Source organism: Dipodomys spectabilis, unplaced genomic scaffold, assembly GCF_019054845.1.
Source record: "Dipodomys spectabilis isolate Male_0828 unplaced genomic scaffold, ASM1905484v1 ptg000017l, whole genome shotgun sequence".
Classification (NCBI taxonomy): Eukaryota; Metazoa; Chordata; class Mammalia; order Rodentia; family Heteromyidae; genus Dipodomys; species Dipodomys spectabilis.
The window spans coordinates 13745203-13762541 of record NW_024870694.1 but is presented as its reverse complement, the minus strand read 5'-3'; the positions used below and the strand labels follow the sequence as shown (position 1 = coordinate 13762541).

At 42.2% G+C, this 17339-nt stretch overlaps 1 protein-coding gene across 2 annotated transcripts in view; it reads right to left on the bottom strand.

The window, feature by feature from the left end:
• Positions 1-17339, bottom strand: part of Fgf12 (fibroblast growth factor 12) — a 345963-nt gene that overhangs the window by 233298 nt on the left and 95326 nt on the right. Inside the window, exon 1 of one of the 2 annotated variants that reach the window (XM_042668357.1) lies at positions 10464-11079. The exons of the other annotated variant lie outside the window; for it this stretch is intronic. Within the exon in view, the coding sequence (XP_042524291.1) occupies positions 10464-10662 (199 nt within the window). The 5' untranslated portion in view covers positions 10663-11079. Of the gene's footprint in view, positions 1-10463; positions 11080-17339 lie in introns of those variants that run through there. 2 annotated transcript variants of the gene reach the window in all.

The window sequence follows — 17339 nt, the reverse complement described above, 5'->3', positions numbered from 1 at the left end:
AGCTGCTGTCCTTTTGAAAACGTAATACCATTGGGTGCTGGTGGCTCACACCTATAATCTTAGCTGCTCAGAGAACCAATATCTGACAATCATGGTTTGAAGTTAGTCTAGGCAGGAAATTTAGTAAGACATTCTTGCCAATTAATGAGCAAAAAGCCAAAAATGGAGATGTGGCTCAAGTGATAGAGCTCCATCCTTAAGCAAAAGTAAGAATAGAGACTTAATTCAAGCTCTAGAACCAGTACTCATAAAACAAAACAAGAACTGTAATGCTACAGAGGGAACAGATATTCAGTAAACAGGGAAACTACAGACATGTGAGTGGAAATGGAATCACTGCCGATTCACCTCTGTGTTTGGCACTTAATTTAAATGTTGCCCCTTCTTCCTCACTATTTGGGTAGGATACTCCCCTTTGAAGGCACTGTAGAGGTGATCTGGTTGTTTATTGAGCTTCTGAAGTTAAAAACAACATTTAAGCTACTAAAGCAACAAAAAGTCTTTACTGGAAATTTTCATCAATTATTGCTCTTTATAAAAACTTATATAAGCGCACATATGTCTCCTTATGAATCTTTTTCACACTTCATTTCAATCCTTTTCTGACCTTAGCTTTAAAAAATCTAAAATAATCCAAATACATTGGATTTAATTCTTAATCCTAGAAGAAACAGGGAAGATTGATATTTTAGAGGAAGGTATCTCTATTGACACACTACAGCTAATTATAGAAGTGCATTTAGGAGTATATAAAGCATCACACTAGGAAAATAAGTGAAAAGCAAGAAGTGGACTCATATTTCACATTTTTCACTCTTGCAGTGGCAGGTGATAGTTAATGGCAAGATCTTTTTAAACTGACAAGATCTTTAGATACCTTTCTTTTTATAAAAAGACAAAAAATGAAAATGGCATCCATTTCCAGACTGGACAGCAAGCTAGTAGACTTGATGAAGGAAAACCAGCCTAACTTCATGTCTAAAATCTAATTCTAACTAGTCCTGTGAGATCGGAAGTTCTCTGCTTGCAGATCTTCTATATGCCTATGTGGGAAATAGAGATACTAACTTAAGAATATCCCTTCCTCTGTGTCTTGCTCTATTTGGTCACAGTTTAACAGCAATTGGAGAACTGTAGTGACCCAGGTGATGTGCCAGGCAGAGAGTATAGTGTTGACCACAACACAGGCCCTGCCGGTAGAAATTCACATTTTCATCAGTTAGACAAAGCATGCATATACACATGGGATCCAGCTGTGTCTGGGAATGCCACTGAATATTTAACAACACATAGAAGGAAGATGCTACAGAGCAAATATTTGTGCTGCTCTTCTCATGGTGAAATCATTACCCCCAAGGCGATGGTACTAAGGAGTTGAGGCTCTTGGGAGGTGATTAGGTTGTGATGGCAGAGCTCTCATGAATGGGAATGGTGCCTTCATAAAGAGGCCCCAGAGAACTCCACTGCCCCTATTGCCAAGTGAGAAAACAGTAAGAAGATTGCCTGTCCTTTGTGAGCCAGAATCAGGTCCTTCCAGACGCCAGGTCCTCTCAGCCACTAGAAAGGCAAAATATGAGTCTGTTGTTTAAGTCACCATTTTGTTATAGCTATTTGAATGCACTAAGCCTTCAATGCAATTAAAACTATTATCCACAACTTCTAAGCACCAAAAATGTGTTTTAAAGGCATCTGGAGGTTTTTAAAGTAATTACTTTTGGTTTTAAGACCACAAAATTGAACGGTTTGAAAGGAAGAGTTAGTTCTCAGCCTCGGCTGAGAATGTTAGAATCAGGGAAAGGGTTAAAAACAAACACTACAAAACAAGGGATGACACTGGGCTCAAAGTGGACACAGTAAGCACACTTTCTGGGTATGTGTGGCATTAGTACATTTTAAAAAATCCCAGTTGATTTCATTTTGCAACTAACGATAAGAAGTACTGGATGGCTGATATGAACCCTAAGGCTTAATATTTTGTGATCTGATCAACCCATGCAATCCAGTCTATAACCATTCTCTTCAGGAAGATGAGTTTGGTCTTGGGTCTTGGTATTCTAATGACCCCTGAAACACCATTAAGAAAAGACCTTATATTATTAACTTCCAATTGAGAGATTAGAAGCAGGGGCCATAGGTGATATAAAAGTACCACAAGGTAATCAAATAACTAAAATAATAGACAAATAAGTAAACTTTTACAGATTATTGTCTTTTGTAAATCATTTGGCTATGCAAAGACCAATGAAGGCAGTCCAAACTCACTTAGAAAAGCCAAACAATTTCTGAACTTAAGAAAGAAAACATGAATATTCAGAACAGAAAAGGCTTGTTGTCTCTCTCTCCCCGCCCCTCTCTCTCTATATATATATATACACACACACATATATACACACATACAAACATATGTATTCTCTCTCTAATATTTGTATCTGCCAAACACAATATTTAATTGTATGATTGTCACTGCAAAATAGTAGGACTCAGTTGATGAGAAGGATGAGTATTCTAAAAGCATTCCTTTGTGAATTCAAGAAATAACTAGTTAGCCTTACACAGATGGGTATTATGAATCTTCAACATTAAACAATTGAACAATAAATACTATTCAGTTCCTAACCCTTCCATCCCATAGTATTCTTTTACTATGACATTCATATTGTCTGACCCATATCAATAGTGCTCTATCCCCTCCCTTCACCCCCAGCATTCCCTCACCTCAGCAAACGCACAGGTCATTCTTACATAGTGAAGATAAATTATCTCTGTACCATTACTTCTTAATCTACAATCTACCTCTACTCCATCTTTTCATATATAAGAAGGCCACCACCACCTCATGTTTTAACCACATTAACTACAGCCTAGACCTTCATTTCTCAAACTTTTTGATCTCAAGATGTTTTTCAGATGTCTAGAAATTTGTGAGAATCCCAAAGAACTTCTTTGTAATATCTTTATAGGCTCTCATCATGTGCAGTATATCAAAATGACAATACAAAGTCCATTATTTGTTTATTAAAAATAACAACAAACCCATTTGATGTTAACATGAGTAGCATTTTAAATATTAGCTATTTCCCCAAAATATCTAGCGGAAAGGTTAGTGTACAAATATGGTTGCACATCTCTCTAATGTCTGGTTTAACAGAAAGCACCTAGATCCTCAAAGCTGCCCCTGCATTCCGTTTCCTGCCATGTATTGTAGTCCGTGATGATTTATAAATTATATAACTGGACCTCACCTAGAAACATGGTTAAAGGGAAAGGGAAACAAATAATGGGAGATTTATCAGTCTCTGGAAAACTCAACAATCAAGACACAATGAGTGCATGTAGGCAAATAATTGGTGGTATTGTGAAATCTTTTTTAAAAAAGCATCGTGACCTTGTGCTCTTACGGAGAGGTGAGTAAGGTGTTCTAGAACTGTGCATCACATTTTGACAACTGCTGGACCCAACACATGTCCTACTTCCCCCCTGTGCTTTTGCTTCTAGTCCGCCTCCTTTGCTATTTTCTTCTCCAAAGCCAAAATGGCCATTCTAAAATGCACAGCACTTCATATGACCTCTTACTACTGACCTTCTTTGAATCCTGGATTAAAACACAAAATGTTTCTTTGGATTTTCAAGGCCCTCCACAATTTCACCCAATTTTTCCCAATACATGGATTTCAAATTCATGTGTCTTGAATGTCTGTCCATCCCTCTTTAAAGGCCTCATTCTTCAGAGCTTAGCCTAAACAATTCTTCATCAGAGAGACATTTCCAGATCAAATACTAAAAGAATAGCTTCATTTTACAAATCAACAGACAGAGGCTCACAGGGATTAAGAAATGCCTAGCATTGTACAAATACTATATCCAGAATTCAAATTCAAATTGCACTTCTAAGTCCACAATATGTAATTCTTCTACTACCCTGCCCTGTAAAAGGTAATTTTGAGGGGAAAACAAATACAAAAAGACCAACCAATTTCTACAGGGCTCTACTAAATTTGGTATTCACCTCTATTTTCAAAAACATCTGAGAAACTTTTGAACCAACTGTTTATGTTTAGAGTCAAGAAAGTCTGCCCCCTTTGAGTCCAAGAGTCCCAGAGTGATTAGAGATGTCCCAAGTAGACTCCCTTAATCCTTGAAGCTCCTAGCAGACACAGTATGCCCTTGCTAGGGGCCTGGGCCCCCACACATGATAGACATGAGTATCTGTATTTATTTCTCAACCCTCCTCTAGGGCTCCCCCCCCCCCCATCACATATCAAGCCAGAAAAGCACATAAAATCATAACCATCATTTCTTGACCTCTTCATGAGATTACTCTCAACAATAGTTTTCCAACTTCAAATGACAATTATTACAAGTCAGGGAATCTTAGTTCAATGTGGTAGAATATAAAGACAATCTGCAATGTGCAAACTGAAGCCTTGTGACGGACAGCTTAAACAAGATACTATGAGGGCTACTTTTCTCAGTTCTAAGATGAAATTAACTTCTGTAGTAAATCACTATAACAACTAAAAGAGGCAAATTTTATGAAGAAACTCTGTAAATCCCACAGTCCTATAGTCAAATTAGTTGTTGGTATTAAAAAGTAGCATTATATCTGGTTAATTTCAAGGTGTTTGGTATCTAAAATCCCTCCTCTCGGGCTCTTAGAAGATGGTTTTATAGTAAGAGCCCTTTAAATGTGCTGTGTCTTTCTTTGGAAAAGAAGAGCTCTTATAGTTCTGTGGGAAAGACACCAGATAAACTCTGAATGTAGATATGAAATATGCTCCCTGTGTCTTCAAAAAAATCCCAAATAATGTTTAGGGGACAATAAGTAGAAAATATATACTGTAATAGTTAACTAATAATACTTAACTAATAGGCACACACAAAAACCAGCAATTATATTAACAAGATTCCCAAACCAAATCTAGTGTCTGTGAGTAAATAGCTCACCAAGAAGGATCAATGTGGTGCTATATGCCCAGGGCTTTCTCCTTGGCCCCAGGACATTTCTTAGTTCCAGTGTCATGAAACCAAATTTTAGTTTCTAAAGAGATCTTCCAAAAATATCCCTGCCGCTTTCTCAAATACAAAAACTACCTCATTTCCTATAAAATGTTTTTTCTAATTTTGTTCAAGAATATCAACTTCATTAAAACATTAGGGACTTAATCCTGACTTATGGCTTGATGAGATCTCTACAGAATGAAAGAAATGTAGAGATCACAGAGTTCCTGCTATTTTAAGTGTTCTTACAATAGAAATATAATTTGTCGATGCGAACACACAGCAATAGAAAAAATAGGATAAAAAATACAAAATATTAGCTTAAATCCTAGGGTGAGATTATGAAGAGAAAGCTTGTGGTTTAGTGTTTGATTAGGCTGACTTCCTATTTCAGACATGAGTCATACTTTTAAGAGAGAAAATACAATCAAAGGACTAGCTATAAATACAATATAGCCCCTGTCAGTCAAATTTATTTTTGATCTATACAGTGACCAAAAGTATTTTAATTTATAGGAAACAGCATCATTTATAGTCTATTGATCACATGATTAAGTATTCTTCACCTTTGCTGTCATTTTTCTTATAGAATATTATACTTTTGATGACATGTGCTTTCTTCTGTGTGAAGGAAGAGGTCTGACAGGAAAATGTTGAATGACTATGCTGTTATATTCCATATACCTTACCATAACACATCAGAAGGATACTGAAACATAAATAGCTATAACTTTGTGGCAGCAGAACAAAGACTCAAAAAAAGACAAATGAAAATTGACAAGAATTATTACCGTTACAGTCACTTCACTGATTTATCTTGTGTATTTTAGTTTTTGTAAACAGATGATCTTTGTCTATACAAAATAAAGATAGTAAACCTTTTTAAAAAAGAGAAGGACACATAAAACATAGTACTTAAACCATGAAGAATATTTAATGAGTTTCTAGTTTATAGTGATTTTTGTCTGATGGTTTTGGTTTAAAGGAAGAAACAAAATTTTATAGAAAAACAACAAGAACACAAAACTTACTTCAAATACACAGATCTAGAATCACCTAAGTCTACATTTTCTAGAAAGGCTCTCACTGGAAATAGGGAAAATGATATTGGATAGCTCTTAAGAGAATAGCCACTCAAACACTAAAAAGATTCTGGTATACATAGGGGAAGATTCTAACAACTAACTTACAGTTTAACAGAATGAATACCAGGATGAAGTTTTGTCAGAGGAGAGTAGGACTCAAGGGGAGGTGAGAGCAAACAAATAGAGAGGAAGATGGGCAAATACAGTCAGAATATTCATTGTGCATACGTGAAAAGGAAACTTGAAGGAATAGGTAGGTTTGAGAGAGATGGGGGGGAAAATAATGGAAGAAGTCACATTGCACTCGTAAGTTGACATGTTTAATTGAAACCCCTTCCCTTTATACCACTACTTACAGGTAATTTGAAAATCTCTATATTCTGTTGCCACATGGACTTTTTTTTAATTGTCTTGTCAAGGTGACGTACAGAGGTGGTTACAGTAACATACATAAAGTAATGAGTACATTTCTTGTTTAACATTATTTACTTTTTCCGGTAGCAGGGTTTGAAATCAGGGGCTTCCCACTTTCCAGGTTTACATGCACACAGATGCTACTTCACCACTCAAACCAAGCCAGGCTCTGCTTTTGGCTGATTATATTAAGGATGGAGTTTTTGGGACTTTTCTTCCCACATTGGTTTTGAACTGTGATCTTCCAGGTATCAACGTGCTGAGTAGCTAAGAGTATAGGCATGAGACATGGTGCTTCTTGATCATAAATATTGCCTGCAGTAAGTTGTGAGTTAAAACAGAAATCCTTGTGGAGTAAGTCATTTCACATGTGCTTCTCTTCAAAACAATATGAGTATAAACAAACCATGGAGTTCATGCAGATATTCTAAAACTCAAAATTAAGTGACATCAACATTTAAGGAAATACTCTAACAAGGTTGGCTCATACAGGTATTTCATGCATAAAGAATTAGTTAAATGTTGATCAGAATTATCTTTTATCAGAAAGTTATCCAACAAGCTGAAGCACAGTGTCTTAAGCCATTAATCCTAGCTACTGGGAAGGTGGAGATCAGAGAATTGAAGTCCAAGGCCAGCCCTGACATAAAAGTTCAAGAGACTCCAACTGAACCAATAGCTGGACATAGTGTCACACCTTATAATCCCAGTTGTGGAGAAAGTACAGTAGTGCCTGGGAATTCCAATGTTTCCAACATTCCATTTCTGAAGAGCTACATTCCACTTGGTTCCAAAGAATGTAACTCAATGTAACTGTAGGAGTTCACTAGAGGATTCACTTCTAGAAAGCTTGCTAGCTACAGTTGTTACTTTGAACTTCAATTGCCTTTCTTAGCATATACCTCTCTCTACTATGAGTTACTTCCTCAAAACTACAGTATCTCCATTCTAATTATAAATAATATTGATAAGGATACTAGGAACACCTATGCCAATGCTTAGAAACACAAGCACAAAATTATCCCCATTCTTATCAGAGGTCTTGATCTCCCCACTTCCCTTGTTTTCTTTGTCATATTGCAGAGGGCGATGAAGAGTGGGAACAAATGCACTGAATTTAGTTTACTTAGGCCTACTTTTGGCATAATCTAGCTGTGTAAATTCAGACACTGACTGAGATTCTATGATTTCTCACCGATACAGGTGAGGATGTGCTGCACAATCCCAGCATGAACCCTGACATGGTGTTCCAGGAATGGATGCACAAATCTCTAATCGGCTATGGCCCTAGAACCACATGCCATGAAGGCTTTTCTCACCAATGTTTTCATTGTGGACTTACGTGGTTTGGAGATCTGAGCCCTATACCATGATAAATCTTTGCTGTGTTGGTAAAGTTTCAACATGCTACATATTAGAACTTGGTGAGCTAAGAAAAAAGCTTGAGAAGCATTCACTGTGTCCACCCTGAGATCAAACACACTGATTGCCCCTTAATCACTCGTTTAGCCTCACAGCTTCAGCTGAGTCCCTCTGGACAGTCTGACCAGTGGGATGTGGGTCTCAATGGCAAAAATTCAGTGGAAATTCTTTATCATGGTAGGTTATTCCATTTTACCACTTGAACCACTTGTGAGTCAGTTTGTAGTCATTCATTCACTAAGGTTTAGCTCAGAAGAGGTGGTGGTTTCAAGAATAATTCAGATATTAAATGGCTGTAACACAGTTGTTCTCAAAGTTTTACCTGTTGATGTTTAGCAACTTCCTCCCAAACCACAAAAGAACTGCTCGTGAAATTGAGACATAGAAGGTGCTACCTCACTTTAAATAGGTTCATCCCATGTTCTGAATCATAGTTGTTGACAGCAAGTCAGAGTAATTATTTGGCTTTGTTAGTAATGATCATTGGCACACTATCATCTCCCCCCCCCCGAATTTTTTCCATACCCCATATTCCCATTCTTCTGAAGTCCTGGGAATACAAATACATTCATGTTGTCCTTGAGCTGGGCATGCCTTAACAATCCCTACTGTCTCTCAGAGAGATTGTTACTGTGACACCTTAGCTAAAGAAGTCACACTCGGGATCCTCCTGACCCAGATGAACACTAAGTAGATGAAGAAAAAAGAGAAGCTGATTAAATATATACTGAAGATAACACCAATCTCAGAGATTCCCTGTGTTCTAAGATGATACTAAGGACAGGACCAAAGGAAGCCACAGAGTCCTGCCATCCACCCCCAGGCAAACTTAAGCCATGCAAACTGCTTATTTGGAAATCAACTTCAACAAAAATCAAGTAAGTTTACCTCATCTGTTCACAAATATAATGCACTTATCATTCTTATTACCTTGTTTTCAACTGAGGAAGCTAAGTAAGATCAGCTCAAAAATATCATATAATTATCCAAACTGGAGTACAACAACATATTTCTGACGTAGTAAGTATTGCACTTAGTTCAGAACCTCTAAGTTCTTATAGACTTCATAAGCCCAAATGAAAGCTTCCAAATAAACTCTGTACACCAAATTAAAGGATTTTGTTGTCATCTACTGTGAATTGTTTCACTGTTACTGTGCAGAGGTAACTCAGTGTTTGTATAAATCTTCACATTATAAAAGGCACAGGTTATGTTAATTGGCTGTAGAATAACAAAGTGTTAGTAGTTCCTGCCTTGGGGAATCATAATTATTTTTGTTTACTCCTACAACTTACTACTTTATTGTCATCACAAAATTTAAAAATGAGCCCACTAATAAAGTGAGCAATATAATAATGAAGAAGCAATGGGAACTAAAACATGATTTTCTTGCAAGTTTCAATCCCGAATTGCTAATTTTCACAATACTTGAGACCAGCCTAGACACTTCATTCCTGGAAGCCAACACCAGAAAAAGATAAAACTAGTTTAGCCGATCACAACGCAGTTTCCCTGTCCAGCTAGTCTTTGCTTTCCTCTGGTCCACACTCAAGGTAGAATGTCTGCAAGTGGCAATCCACACCTCAGGAATCACAGATCTTGGGAATTTGCTTTCATTCTCTCAAGCTGGGACACTACTAAATCCATATGGACACCTTAGGTACCCAATTTCCCTTAAAGTAACCATTTGAGTCTAGGACAATAGAAGAGACTCTGGTTGAGAAAGGTTTGGGCATGCAAATCTCTGCCCCACCTAAAGTTTTCTTTAAATTCTTTAAGGCCCACACTGTAGATGGTATATTGTTTGCTTAATATCTCACCAGTGTGAGTGTGCACAGACAGAAAAGTTTGTAAGCAGAGTCCATGGGTACTATCAAAGAGGTTGGAAAAGAATGGGAACAGAAGGACTATGCAAGTGGAAAATACAATAAGCATGTTAGAAAATGACTCGATTGTTTGGAAACTTCAATGCCATGTGTTGCTAGAGGAATAGTTTGAAACTGAGAATAAATTTACACTTTTCTGGTGTCTATCTAACTTGTGTTGTTATGAGAGCTATAGGAAAGGGCTTGACTTATTCTTGGATCCTCGGTAGACAGTATTAAGTATCGTATAGGTAGATGGATGGATAGACTAGAGACGGGAAAGCATGACACAATCAATGTATGCATCAATGGATGGATGGATGGATAGATGGATGGATGGATGGATGGATAGATGGATGCATAGATGAGATGATGACTCCCTTTAAGAACTACACAGGCATTTGGGACTGCGTACATCTGTACAAATGACTCTTGTCTAGACAAACTGTGAAACTAGTCAGAGCAGAAAGTGTCCTCCTGAATATGGGACAAGAGGCTGTTAACTAACTGCTAAAAGGTGGTTGTTTGGAAAGGGTGTGTGGAAATTAGGGAAGAAGATGGGCCTGAATGTGAGAAAGGGTTCCTGGTTCCTGTCCATGAGCAGTCCCCAGCCGCTTTGAGAAATGGAGAGAAGAGGTGCTGGCCTCTGGGGAGCCCACTGTCTGGGGCTTCTACTGACCTGGTCTCCGCCTCACGGGCCTCTTGCGGCCGCTGCAGAAGCGCACCTTGCTGAACACCCCGAGGACGTGCCTCTCGCACAGGGAGCGCCCGTCTTTGCTGGGGCTGGAGCGGCGCTTGGAGGCCGACACACGGTCGCTGTTGGACTCCCTTGCCTGCCGCTTCTGCCGGATCAAGGAACTGGCTATCGCCGCAGCCATAGCTGCTCAGCGCAAGCCCCAGGCCCCAGGCTCCACTGCGCCCTAGAGATCGCGCTCCGCCGCCGGGGCGAGGGCGGGACCTCGGGGGGCCGAGAGGGAAAAGGGCAGACGCGGGCAGGCAGTGCTAGTATTGGAGGAGGCTTCAGTATCGAAAACCTGGCTCCCACAAGGTTAATCAGAGTCTGGGCAGTGACAATCACAATGTGTGAAAATCCAGATGTAAACTTCCCCAGCCTCTGGTGGCCGGGGGGAAGGGAGGGGGCGGGGCGGTCTCAGGCCTTCCTGCGAAGTAGTCCTTGGCACCCCAAACTTGCACCCCCAAGGCGATCCACGTCCAAAGGGGCAGTGGGGAGTTTGGTCACAGCGCGCGATCGAGGTACCAAGTGGAAGAGGGAAAAGGATGTCCAAAACAACCAGCCGTGCTCCCGTTGGAGAGGAGCAAGCGTGGTAAGGTGGTCCGAAGTAAATCTGCACTACATACATAGAAAAAAAGCGTTTACAAAGCAGAGTCTGGCCCCAGGCGACTTGAGAGTGGTCTCGGTTTAAAAAAAAGAAAGAAAGAAAGAAAAGAAAATGCTAAAAAGTGGAGGAGGAAAAACAAAAACCAAAACCAAAAAACACGTTCCTTTAGAAAACGAGCCACCAACCGCCAGAGAGCCGGAGAGGAAGGCAGCAATTGAACTCCCTGCGGCCCGCAGGTCTGGAGATTTTTTAGGAGGTCCGTCCCGGCTGGGTGAGGTCTACGGAATGCATCGCTCCGGCTGCGGCTCTCCGGGGGCCCCGCCGCCCGAGTTCTGGGATTCCGAGAGGCGCAAAGTGGGAAGCGGGTAGCTAGAGTCTGGGTAGGGGCGCGGGGCAGCTGTTTCCAGCTGCTGGAGGGCGACTCTGTTCCGGCAGCACTGCAAAGAGAGCGGGAGGCAAGGGGGGGGGGGGGAGGACGAGGGAAGGAGGGAGGGAAGGAGGGAGGGAGGGACGCAGGGAGATCCTCGAGGGCCAAGCCACCCCCGGGAGAAACCCGCGAGAGGCGGCGATCCGCGGGGGTCCCAAGAGCGGGCGCTCTCGTTCTTTTCCGCTTGCCTTTCTGGCACGAGACGGGCACAGTTGGTGATTATTTAGGGAATCCTAAATCTGGAATGACTCAGTCGTTTAAATAAGCCCCCCCACCCCACCCCACCCCCTCCTCAAAAAAAAGGCTGCGATGCCGGTGAAGGGGGGGGGGGTCCTCTCCAGCACCCACACGCGTTTAACTGGAGCTCCCCGCCGTGGTCCTCCCGGGGCCGCCGCACCGAGCCGGTCTCCGCACAGCCTCAGAGGGAGCGAGGGAGGGGAGGAGGAAGGGAAGGAAAGAGGGAGGGAAAGAGGGGGCGCCCTGGCGGGCTGGGGATCAGGGTCATCGCCGCGCTGCCCGGGTCTCCCCCCCACCACCCCCCTATCCCTCCCCTTCCCGCCCCGGACTCGCGCGCCCCGGCAGTGGGCAGCTCACAGGCAGCACAGGTCAGAAGGGGATGACCCTCCCGACGCCAGGCCCATCACTCAGTCCCGCGCCGCCCATCCCAGCCGAGGAAGGAAGTGACCGGCGCGCAGCGAACCCCCGCGCGTCTGCCCGGGTGGGGCGGGGAGCTGGCTGCGGGCGACGTCGGCGGCTCGCGGTGGCTGCGGCTCCAGATCGGAGCTGCCCACCATGGTCTGGCGCCCAGCGGGCAGGTGGGGCGGCGGTTTGTGGGGGGAAGGAGGGGGAAGGGGGAGTCCTAGGCCGCCCGGGGCGCCGGCAGGAGGTGCCGGAGCGCGTTTCCTGGGCCTCGGCTGCTGAACCCAGACTCCAGAGACCCGGGTCAGGAGGCAGGTGCCAACCGCGGCCAACTCGCCCAACTTGCTGCGCGGGTGGCCGCTCGGAGCCGCTGGTTTGCGGGGCACCCCCTCTTCCTTCCCTCCCCCCCAGCCGCCCGGTTGCCTCCTCCCCAGGCCCGGGAGGGGGCGCTCAGGGCGGAGTCCCATTCATGAGCAGAGGCTCAGGGCGCGCCGAGCTGCTCCGGCTGCCAGCCAGCTCTCTCGGATGGAAGGCTTGGCTCCGCAGGAAACTCCAAGCAGAGGCCACAGCCACCGAGACGGCGGGTGGGACAGGGACAGCTCCTCCAGCTGGAGAGCACTCAGGTGGGACTGAGCTGGGGTCCAGCTCCCAGGCGCTGGAAAGAGAGAGGAGCGCACTGGGGGTCCCAGTCCCCCGCGCCTTCTCTTCCCTGACTCCCTTCTCCCTCTCTCCCTGGCTTCACCCCCATCTCTGTCTTCTGTCTCTCCCCTTTTCTCCTCTCTACGCAATCCTACGTGATTGAGGTTTGGATGAGGAAATCTCAGAGGCAGAGCAAGGGAACTGCAGCTTGGGTCTGTTGTGTCCAGTTTTTCCCCCAACAGCAAAACATCCACCAGAGGCTTGAAGAACCCTGGTGCGCACAGAAAGGGGTTCAGGCTGAGGGTGCTGACAGAAGGCACTCAGCCCAGTCTCCACTATGCAAGAGCCTGCTGCATTCTCTGTTTAGGAAGGAAGGAAGTGGACAGTTGAGAAAGTAGCCCTGGTCTCTTGCTCTCTCCTGTTGGACCTCACCTTCAGCTCATATTGGGAACAACGAAAAGTGTTTCAGCCACCTTGGAACCTGAATGCCTTGGTTCCTTCTGGAAGCTACAACCCAGACTCAGATCCTTAAAAAGAAAGACAAAATTAGCAAGTTCACTAAGGCTGCAATAGAGGTGGGCAATAGAGGAAGTGACCTGAGCAAGGGCAGTCAACAACCAGCTTGGAATGCAATCTTGTCTCCAGAAGAATTGGGGTGACAGTTGATGTTAGAGGAACACAGCAGTCATTCACGTTAAAAAAAAACGCAGCATGAAAACCTGGAAATGTGAGAGGAGCAATCACCTTGGATTCCTGTTGAGGTGTGGGCGTGGCTATTAGCTGTATTTACAATTTCTTTTCCATTTCTCTTCACCTCTCACAAGTCTCTCCTTGGATACTTCTGTAAGCATCAAAGATAATGTCAAGGATTCATGGATGATTTGCAAGCAGAGAAAGGTGTAGGTTGAAAAGAGATGTCTTAAGACAGGTCGAGGAAAATGTGGAATCTGACCGCCAATGTGGAAATCAAAGAGGTCCAGGAGACATCTAGATGTAGCCATGAACCTGTAGGCCCAGCTGAAATTCGTTTAGGCAATGAGGGTTATGGTGTGTAAGGTAGTCCAGACGCAGCACCAAATATAAACACTCAGCACTGTGTTGAGTCTGGAGGCCTGGCTTTTCCAAGCTGCCAGTTAGGCAGGTAGAAGTTGGCAGATAGGGGTGAATGGCACAGACTACTAGAAAAAGGTTGAACAGACAAAAATCCTGGGAAGTCCTCTGGGCTGCCCTGTACCTCAGCAATCAGCGTAGCTGAATGAGAATGGGAGACTCATTCTTAGGTTTCCAAAAATCCAAAACAAGAAAGACATAGAAGATGTTCATACCAGGCTCTGCTGCCAAAGCAAAGCTTTATACATTCTCCAGAGTTCATGTGGATGAAACTATAGCAATGGCTTAACTATCAGCTAGTGGCTGGGTACTAGCAGCTCTCCCCTGCAAGAGGCTGAGTTCTGAGGATCACTGTGCAAAGCCAGCCTGACAGATAAATCCAAAAGACTCCTATCTCCAACTAACCAGTAAAAAGCGAATACTGATGGAGTGGCTCAAATGGTAGATAGAACACCCGCCTTGGAAGAGGGGTAGTAAGGAGACCATGAGGTGCTTAATTCAATCCCCAGTACTAGCACAGGCACACACAGGCATGCATGCATGTCCCCTACCACCACCACCCCCCCCCCACACACACAAGCTGGTAAGACAACCAACTAGGGAAATGTCCACACTCCACAAATGGAATTCTTCCCTTTCTGGGACTATTGGAAGACTTCTCAATCTTGAGCAAAGAAAGCACAGATAGTACCTGCTATGTTTATTGGTCCCCTATCTTTTGCAAGTCACCATCCAAATAAGAAAGGGTCAACTGAGGAGAGTATGCAAAGAACTGAGCAAGAGGGAAGTATCTAATGAGGCCTGGAGGAAAGCACTGTTGAACTCAGAGTCTCTTTATCCTCAAAATGGTGATAATCATCATCCCCTTCTACCTCACAGAACTGAATATGCAAGTCTAGGCATTTTGAGAGCTGAAAAATGCTAAATGACTGGAATAAATGATGCCAGTGTTTATCTTTTTAAAGAAAATGCAGGAGATTCACCTGAGATGTTTGTTTTAAAATGCACATTCCTGACAGTATCGCAAAAATTTCAAGTATTTGGATTCTCTGTGGTCGAAGCCTACGAATATGAATTCTTAAGAAGTTCTCAAGATGTCATTGCTTGAGTTTAATATATGCATGCAATATAGACAATACTAGAAAGAAGTAAATTCAAACTCTCAAATTCTGATATACTCCTTCCAAATTGCAGTCTTGTGCCAAAAAGAAAATACACACCCAGAATGTCTAGTCTCAAACCTTGATGTGTGGTGGACTCTCTGTATAGATTTGTAAGAAGTGAGAATTTTTTTTTTGTTACAGAAGTAACCAATATACAGGCAAGAGAAGTATTCAATAAGGGGACAAATGACAAAGCAGATGACAACTGCTGTTTGAAGTTTTCCTTTTTGTCTTCACATGGCAATATCAAGTTAGGCTTTTAAAGAACAACACGAAACAGGCCATGCCAGCGTTGAGAGATGGACAGTGCTTCTCTCTTTCGATCACTATTAGAAGAATGTGGTGTTTTATACTCAATGAGACAACAAAGACTTGACTTTCCCCCAGTGTTTCCCTTGTAGTTGGTGCTCTTGAACTATTTTACCCCAATTATTACCATCATTTACACCATTTCACACCATTTTCCCAGTCAGAAGAATAGGCAAATACATGAAAATTTGAGAAATTAGCTAGCACCTGTGCATGACTGTTGAACTAAGATGCAATATAGAAACGAAGGTTTTATGAATTGATTCATCCCTTTCCTATCTGGGTTAGGAACTCTCATACGTCTTCCTTCATAATTAGACCAAGATATTTTTAATATCTTGGCAATTTTGAATAAGAAAATAAGTCAATCTACTGAGTGTTTAAATTAAATAACCAGATACTTAAACGGTGATGTCTATGAGCTATCAATACCTTGATTTTTATGCCTTATTTGAATAAATGATTTTTTTTCCTTTACCACTGCTGAAGGCATGAGTGGAGAAAGTTAGCCAATACATATAAAAAAGATGCATTATATTTTTATTTCCTACCAACGTCAAACAAAATAGGATCATCTCAGTATTTTAAAAGAAACCTGCATATAACATTTGATTGTCTTTATTCATAAGGCAAGTCTTCCAACTCCTGAATTAGGACTGTTTCACATATGTACTTGAAACCCAATACTGAGCACCCATGGAGTCCAGGATTCTTGTCCAGTTACACCTTCACACCTTAGATTCTCCTCATCCTCCACAAAGCCAAGTCGCATCATCACGTTTGTCTTTTGGGCTCTTGTCTTAATTGCCCACTGTCAGTACGCTACCAGACAAATTAGCCAATCTTTCTAAACCACAACAGCAAAAGAGATAAATGATAATGACACGAGTGTATCTACTTAATCTGGGCTCTCAAAGAATGAGAATGAGCATGCTGTCATTCAAGTACCCATTTAAAACAAGTCTGCTATAAAATATAGACTTCTCAAAACAGGAAAACAAACTTTGTGATTCATACACATCATCATTCACCCCTGGAAATCTATGCGACATAAATGATTAACCTTGATATTATAACGGCAGACAGAATTTTCCTTAGTGGAATACTGTCAATGTCCTTGTCTGTTGGAAGCACAAAGAAACCCAGGTCTGCTCATACATCATCCTGCTGTAAGATCAGGAACCTGCACTGGGACTGGCCACAACAGGCCTGAGAGAAGAAGAACTTCTCTACATGAGTTGCTATACTCCCATTTCCTTTTCTATACCAGGCGGTAAGTTAAAACAGGTTGGCTAAAGCAATGTAAACAATATCCTTTTAACAATTCCTTTTTATAACAAGCTCACTGACAATGTTTTATTCAACAATTCAGCAATTAAATGACCACATGATACATATCTGGAACTAGCCATCTCAATAAATAAGAGGAAAATTTAATTCCTTTTTATGACACCTAAGAAGAGTGGGTCTTCATTGCCCCCCCAAAAGAAACATTCAAGAATGTCTTCCCTAGCAAGAAATAAAAGCTATACCTACTGTGACTAGCTAAATGTCCTGCAGACTTCTAAGTACAATTATTGATGCAAAGTCCTTAAGACAACCTCAATAAGTAAGTAATCTCATACCTCCATCTTATGAATGCCACAAAGAGATTAAGTTGCTTAACCTAGGACACTCAGCTAAGAATTGAAAGAGTAGGGACTCAAATTCATGTCGTTTGTTCACAACCTTTCTTCTGTCATCTATATGATAACTGTCAAATAAAGTATAATACTATAAATGTCATCATGTCATAAATTCATAAAGCAACAGTACAATTACCACTTACATCTACACTGTCTTTTACTGTTGAAAGCAATATTCTCATGTATTATCTTACTTAAGATTTATTCACTGGTGATAAAGCTAAGGAGATAATAGTAACCCAG